General features: G+C 38.7%; 1 protein-coding gene across 1 annotated transcript; it reads left to right on the top strand.

Annotated features, from left to right (window-relative positions):
* Positions 1 to 425: 425 nt before the first annotated feature.
* On the top strand, positions 426 to 4,642 carry LOC103277323 (probable ATP-dependent RNA helicase DDX43; the record flags this gene model as incomplete). Its single annotated transcript, XM_021707390.1, has 3 exons — positions 426 to 552; positions 1,421 to 1,522; positions 4,623 to 4,642. Coding segments are annotated over 3 exons (249 nt in total), but the record flags the coding sequence as incomplete, so codon positions are not given.
* Positions 4,643 to 8,369: the final 3,727 nt, after the last annotated feature.

An 8,369-nucleotide genomic window follows, 5' to 3' on the forward strand; every position in this document is an offset into this window, starting at 1 on the left:
GTATACTTGTGTAAGTATAGACTGTTGTCCAGTTAAACTGAGTAATCTGAGCTCAGCAAACTCTACACAGCACATAGGCTGATCCCCCTGAGCTCCACAATACTGTAAGATTAGCCAAATAAATTTTTATGTTTTACAGGTATGAGAACTGATTCAAAATATCACCTGTCAGATTAATGTGATAATTTTCCATCTACATTATTTTCTGATTTTATTCCATAGCTGTCACTTGTTTAATTTATAGTGTCCTGCTCCTCCTAGATAGGTTGGATAAGCCAGGAGGTAAATCTCAGAGGGATATAAGTTGAATTCCCCTCATTAGAAATTTACATGGTGATCTTATACTTTTATGCTTTTTGCAGTTGAGTAATTGTTTGTGGGTATAAGGGAACGTGAGTCTCACCTATTTTTCCCCTTGTATCTAGATAATAAAAGGTCATCCACTAACACTAGTCAAAATTTTTGGCAACAAGGCAGTGCCAACAAATGCAAAAGCAGTGATAGATAATTTTGTTAAAAAACAAGAAGATGACAATTCAGAATGTGGAATTGGTGAGTAATTTGCCCACTACAGCCCTTTGAGATTTTTTTTTTCCTCTGCATGTGGTCAGCCAGTTTTCCCACCACCATTTACTGAAGATGTTAAAAATTTCATTCCATGTTTTAAGCCATTATACCTGATTTCCTTTTCTGATACAAAGCATTTCATTGCCAGCAATCTAATCTGAAATATTCTCTTTGCTATTAACGCCCATAATATTTGTTTTTTCTTAAGTTAAAACTACTTATTCTGTGGTTAAGCCTAGCCATCTTACTTTTTAGCCAAATGTAGTAAGTAAAAATGACAGCATTTTAATATACCTAACTTTAGAAATAAAGGTAGAGTAAGGAGTGGTCCTGGGCTTCTGATTATGGACTTTCCCCAGAACCACGCCTGATGTTGAAAACTGTTTAAATATTTAATTCAGTAAATTTTAAATCTCAGATGTGGTTGGCATAGAGACAAAGCCATTGAACGTATCTACACAACTTGGTAGTAGAATGGAGACTTAGGTTCAGAAGACAGTATTGCCTCTTAATGTTTTCTGGGAGAAAACTTGACTTGGGCCCATTGCAGAATTTGTTAACCTGGGATATCTACCTCCTAGCAGCACTGTAAAGACTAAGCAATGTGTGTGACAGTATTTTAGCATCACACTCGACTCTGCTACTTTCCTTCCCTTCTCCAATAAATCAGACTTCTCATAAGTTGCTAAATGATGACAAAAACACTGACTAGATTGTCATGGTAATGTACTGTGGAAACTCCAGATGTTATATTTCAAGCATTATTGTCTGATTATTAAAAAACAGAAAAAACTAACCTGATTAAAAATGCTTTTGACGGATATTGTTGAGTTCCAACTGTTTGTTAGAAAAGGTCAAAGCGCTGATGACATCATTGTTGCAGGAGATCGGACATTGATAGATTGGGATCAAATTAGAGAGGAAGGTTCAAAATGGCAAAAGAAAAAATGGGCAGGTCAGTGTTGCATTGGAACGTATTGTTTCTTTTAACTGCAGTTTTTATCATCTGTAACATGTCTGTGCCTTATTTTTAGTAATGAAATCTCTATAAAAAATGATAAAATTGAAAATGCTCCAGTTAGTCCCTATGTCATGATTGATTCTATGTCGTCTGCTATGATTTATGCCTTTAGTGGGATATTAAATATTAAACTGATTTATAGCCTGTCTTATTTGAGGTGACTCAGTGCAAAAGATTAATAAGATAGAAAATTAAGTCCATGGGGATAGTGTGAAGGGAATAAACATGCAAACCATTAGTAAACATTGTTGCTGTAGAACAGAAACTGATCATCTAGTGTGATAATTGACAAGGGCAAAATAACAAAGGAAAACCTTTCCATTATAAGAAGCATAGCAATTCTTAAGAGAGTTGGAGAGTTTTTTTAGTTGGGGTCTCACTCTTTTGTCCAAGCTGGAATACTGGGCATGCTCACAGCCAATCCTTCTGCCTCAGCCTGCCAAGTAGCAGGGACTACAGACATGTGCCACCATGCCTGGCAAATTTTGGGATTTGTGTGTGTGTGTGTTTTAGAGACAAGGTCTTGCTGTGTTTCCCAGGCTGGTTGCAAACTCCTGGGTTGATGCAATTCTCCCGCTTTGTTTTTCCAAAGTGCTGGGATTATAGGCATGAGCCACCGTGCCCAGCGGTCTTTGAATTTTAGAAGTTTCTTACATGGAACTTTACATATGTTGGGTCATCTTTCACTGTTCAGGCATTAGTCATGGCTATCAGAACAAGGCAGCAATATAGCATCTTTTATTTGACAATGAAAAGCTAACACACTAATAATATGTTGCCAGAATATTTCGTGATTATTGCCATGGAGGTCTGCACCTCTGCATGTTAAGTTTCCAGTGCTGCCTTGACAATTTGCCTTGCTTGGGAGACTGAGGATGGGAGACCAGAGAAAGGATTTAAGATGAGTTAGGCATTTAAGAAATGAAGCTTCAGAGTGTAGGCCAAGGATGTCAATTTAATTTCTAAAAAGAAATGGGATAGACCTTCAAAGAGAAGACAAAAGCAGTCTAAGCATTATGATTGAGAGTAGACTCATCAGTTGTGGTGCTTTTATGTCTTGCAAAGCATGCTTTTGTTTTAAACTTGAACACTATAGATCCATTCTGTAATGGGTGGAAAATGTGATTGAAAGACAAACTAGAAAAAGGAGATCTCTTAGAAGGGCAGAAGCCCGGCTGATGACAGGTAATGCTATCTGAAACTGTGTGGTAACTAGGATGTATTTCAATCTAGTTTCTATAGCTGTGACTAAGTGTTAATGAAATGTAAATTTTCATTATCAAAGTGTGAATTTTTCCTTTTGCCCCAGATTTACCACCAATGAAGATATGCATCTGTATTTGTGTCTAATGGAGTAACTGTTGAGCACTGAAAGTTTAGCTAGTGTAACTGAGCAAGTGAATATTTAATTAAATTCCAATAGCCACATGTACCTGGTCCTTGCTGTGGGGAGCAGAGCAGCTTCTCTATTTCTCCAGTACTTAAGAATTGAGAATGAAATGATGGGATCTCCATCTGACTACGTTCTTAAACTCTTCAGTCCTTGTCATCTGAAATAGGAAGATTTATTTTTTATTTATTTTATTTTATTTATTTATTTTTGAGTTGGAGTCTCACTCTGTTGCCCAGACTGGAGTGCAGTGGCATGCTCCCGGCCATAGCAGCCTCGACCTGCTGGACTCTGGAGATCCTTCCAGCTCAACCTTCCAAGTAGCTGGAACTAGAGGCATACACTGCCACACCGGGCTAATTTTTTTGATTTATTGTAGAGACGAGGTCTCGCCAATTTGCACAGGTGGGTCTCGAACCCATGGGCTCAGGCGATCCACTCGCCTTGGCCTTCCAAATTGCTAGGATTGCAGGCTGAGCCACCGAGCCCAACCTTATTTTTTATTTTAGAGTTGTGTGGTACATTTGAGGATTTGCTACATAAGCAAGTTGTGTGCAGGTGAAGGTTAAGCAAGTCCTTTCTCCACCCTGGTAGTAAACATGTTAACCAGTGTACGGTTATGAGTCCCTTGTCCCCACACTCCAGTCTTTATCAGTGCTCAGGTCTACTGTTCCCACATTTGCACTCCTGTGACCAGTGATCAGGGCTTGCTTATGAGTGAGAATGCGCAGTATTCAGTTTTTTTGTTAATGTGATAGTTCACTTAGAATGATGGTCTCCACTGCATCCATGTTGCTGCATAGGACATAATTTTGTTCTTCCTTATGACTGCGTAGTATTCCATGTGTACATTCCACATTTTCTTTATCCAGTCCACTTCCAGTGGGCATCTGGGATGGTTCCATGTTTTTGCTATTGTGAATAGTGCTGCAATGAACATACACATGCAGGTGTCTTTTTGGCAGAGTGACTTATGTTCCTCTGAGTATACTCCCAGAAGTAGGATTTCTGGATCATATGGAAGCTCAATTTTTAGCTATTTGAGAAAACACCACACTGCTGAAACTGGAAGGTGTTAATGGCAAATTTTTTTTTACTATTAATTCTGATATAAAAACTAAGATGTAGCTGAGTGCGTTGGCTCACACCTATAATGCCAGTATTTTGGGAGGCTGAGGTGAGAGGATTGCCTGAGCCCACAGGCTTGAGAACAGCCTGGGCAACTTGGTGAGACCTCATCGCTACAGTAAATCAAAAAATTAACCAGGCGTGGTAACACACACCTGTGATTCCAGCTACTTGGAAGGCTGAGGCAGAAGGATCACCTGTGGGTCAAAGCTGTGGTGGCTGTGAGCATACCCTTGCACTCCAGCCTGGGTGACAGAGTGAGACTCCAACTCAAACAAACAAATAAATATAAACTAAGATGCTATAAAATAAAATACCAGAAAGAGGGTTAAGGTAAGGCTCGGTCCTTGGGCAGGTGACTGATTGTATAATCTAGAACATTTCATTTGACTTCCCTAGCTGTCCAATTTAATATATGAATTTCTAGGTCTGAGCGGAGCCAATTTTGAAGAAGTTTTTTCTTGGGTAAAGTAAAGTAACCAAAGTCACTAATATTTACTTTATTTTTCTTTAAAGGAAGGAAAATTTTAATATAATGTGTGATGACTTGAAAGAGGGTGAGAAACATCCTATCCGCAACCCTACTTGCACGTTTGGTGATGCCTTTCAGTGTTATCTTGAGGTTATGGAAAACATTAAAAAGGCAGGTTTTCAAAAGCCAACACCCATTCAGGTATGCTTTCCATAATTCCAATATTTCACCGAGTGTCCTCCCCACCAATGATACCTGATTCCTGGAAGTTAGGTCACCAGGAAGCAACTGTCTTAGCATTCCTGCAACTCCCCCAGCTAGCACTCACAAGATCCTGGTGGAGAGAAGTCTGGAGATGGGAGAAGAGAAAGTGTTGACCAAAGAGATGGACTTTTTGTTTCAGTGTTTGTTGTTCTGTTTCGGGAGCAGGCGTGGCCAATAGTACTGCAAGGAATAGATCTTATAGGAGTGGTCCAGACCGGCACAGGGAAAACATTGTGCTATTTAATGCCCGGATTTATTCATCTGAACTTTCAGCCAATGTAAGAATTCCTACACCTGGGCTCTCTATAGGGGTCTAGTAGACATAGACACCAAAACGTATTAAGTTTCTTTCATCTACTGCATTGGTTAAAAGGTAATGCCCAGCAAGGCAGTAGACACTGATCTAGTGCAGGTGAAAGCATAAATTGGCAAAGCATTTTTAGAAGACAATAGGTAATAGTTGCCAAAACCTTAATAGTGAAACATTGGAAACTGATGACATTATCTTGTCCAATGCAGTTCTCTGTTTTGTGAGAAAATGTTTGGCATTTTAAATGTGAAAAGGTCATCTTAAATAAAAAGGCTGATATTTGGGATGTTGGCTTAGTGTGTGTGTGTGTGTGTGTGTGTGTGTGTGGCTTTTTAAAGTCATTTCCATACTTCATGGTAAACGTGCATTGCTATTGGAATTTGAAAGAACTTATTAAAAACCTACCACTAAACTCTTGATAAGATAATCTTAAATCCTTGAAAATACACGAATATTCTTAAGGGGAAGTATTTTTACATTTCTACATAATATCAGTTCTTCTTTTTAGGTTTGTGGATCAAACTAAGGGAATGTACCACCTTCTCTTTATCCACTCTGTAGTATATTGAGGGAACTTCTGACCGTACACTTTGTCACAAAAGGCATATATATGTCTGTGATAGTTTCTGACTTTGATACTCATTACTACAAACCTTTTTTTTTCTTTTTGAGAGCCAAAATCTCACTCTGTCTCCCAGGGTGCGGTTCAGTGGCACGCTCATAGCTCACCCCAGTTTTGACCTCCTGGGCTCAGACTGTCCTTCCACCTCAACCTTCCAAGTAGCTGGGACCACAGGCATGTGCTACCACACCCAGCTAATTAACAAAAAAACTTTTTTGTAGAGATGAGGTCCCACTATGTTGCCCAAGTTAATCTCTAGCTCGTCTTCCTACCTCGGCCTCCCAAAGTGTGGGCATTACAGGCATGAGCCACGACACCTGAGCACATTGCTATAAATTTTAAACACTGAACATGCCACACATCTGAGACAGGTAGTTTAATATTAATCTGTCTTCTCTCCAAAGGGTTAAAGAAAAAAGGAATAGGCCTGGCATGCTAGTCCTTACACGTACTCCGGAATTAGCTCTTCTAGTGCAAGCTGAATGTTCTAAGTATTCCTATGGAGGTCCTAGAAGTAAGTCCTTTTTTCAACCATTACTTCATCAGTTCTCCAATCACCAGTAGCTTTATAATCCTCCCCATCATATCTCACACATCCAGAGACTCTAAATGGCTCAAAAGGGCTATTCTTACCCCTGATCTAACCAACTAAGCTTGGGCAACGGGGTCAAGTAATAGTACAAATGTGGCACTTCAGGAGACAACACTGTGGACTGAAGGGTGTGCAGAGTTCTAGAAAGGCGCAGATGTCACTGAAGGCAGCTGATGACCTTTTTTTATTTTTATGCCTTTTTAAAAATAGACCTAAAATGCTTAGATTGCTTGGCATTTTGAGTTGTGGTAAGATATTCTTTTTCCTAACCATGAACCTGGATTTTTTTGAAGTGTTTGTGTATATGGTGGTGGAGATAGAGACAAATAAATCGAAGACCTAAGAAAAGGTGTAGATATCATTACTGCAACTCCTGGAAGATTGAACAATATGCAAATGAATCACTATGTCAACCTGAAGAACATAACCTACTTGGTAATCATGGCTTGGGATGCTGTGATCAGTATTGACTTTTAATAATATAGTTTAAGAATTGTCTCATTTTATAATGGTTTTAGAGTCTAGGAATATTTCCCATTCCCTTTAACATGTTAAAAGAAAGATATTTAAGATAGCTCTTTTTTTTGTTTTGAGTCTGGGTCTCACTTTGTACCCAGGATGGAATGCAGTGGCATAATCATGGCTCACCACAACCTGAATCTTCTGGTCTTAGGCCATCATCCCACGTGAGCCTCCTGAGTAGCTGGGGCTATAGGCATATGCCACCACACCCAGCTAAATTTTTGATTTTTTTATTTTTTGTAGAGATGAGGTCTCAATATGTCACCCAGGCTGGTCTTGAACTCCTGGGCTCAAGCAAACCTCCCACCTCAGCCTCCCCAAAGTGCTGGGGTTATAGGTGTGAACCACAGCTCCCAGCCAGTTCTATTTTTAAATTATGATACTTGTCTATTTTATAAATTTTGGAACATATAGGTAGAACAAAAGAATTAAAATATACTTGAACATTTTAGACATTTTAATTTTCTTTATAAAATAGATTTAGAAACATTGGAAAGCCAATTAAAATCATTAAATCTAAGTTGCTCATAACCACAAATGACTTACTTTGACTTGGAGAAATTAAAATAGTGACTTAGGTAATAGGAGAAATGAGGAAAACCTGTCTCCCAGTGGTAACCAGCTGTCTTGAGCATAATCTCCCAAGCATTCAGTGTTTCCAACTTATTTTTGGGAATAAATAATGAAGTGAAACGCCAAGCTAGGCATCTTTTTATTTTTAAGCTATGGGGTACAATTCAGGTTTAGATATACAAGTGGTCATCATGCATATAAAATTTGGGCCTTTCTTTGGTCCCCACTTGCCTGGTTTGAGATCAGGTACCCTTTTTCTTGTTATCTGTCCCACTCCCCACCCCCAGTAGTTTCCAGCTATTGCCAGTCCCTTTCTTATAATATTACCATAAAGGTTCAGGGTCTCCTCATGAGTGAGGACATGTGGTACTCAGTTCATTGTTTCTGTGATAAATCACTGAATATTATAGACTCTAAATCCATCCAGGTTGTTGCAAAGTCCATAATTTGTTCTTCTTTCTGACTGTGCAATATTCCATCATGCATATATACCACATTTTTTTTATCTAGCCCAGTTTTGATGGGCAATAGAGTTGGTTTTTGCTATTGTAAATAGTGCTACGAAGCTATACATCTTTAGGAGAAACAAGTAGTTTTGATAGCAGTTTATTAAAACATTAGCCAATGGTAGAAAAAAAGATGAATTTTGAGCTTATGTATGGAGTCTCTCCCTCCCTGTTAATATGCTGTGCTCTTTGAATTCCTATTAGGCTGTAAGTTCAGTGAAACAAAAGATAATCATCACCACAGAGGGAGAAAAATGAACTCATATCCAAATCTAGAAAGTATTTCACTCGGAGACAAAGTTATTGTCTTTGCTGAAAGACCTTGTAGGTATTTTTTCTTGTATGTTCATTATAATTAATCATTGATTTGTGTATGATTAGTCTAATTGCATGCTAATTTCA

This window comes from Carlito syrichta, unplaced genomic scaffold (assembly GCF_000164805.1).
Source record: "Carlito syrichta isolate Samal-C Ts95f unplaced genomic scaffold, Tarsius_syrichta-2.0.1 Scaffold317142, whole genome shotgun sequence".
NCBI lineage: Eukaryota > Metazoa > Chordata > Mammalia > Primates > Tarsiidae > Carlito > Carlito syrichta.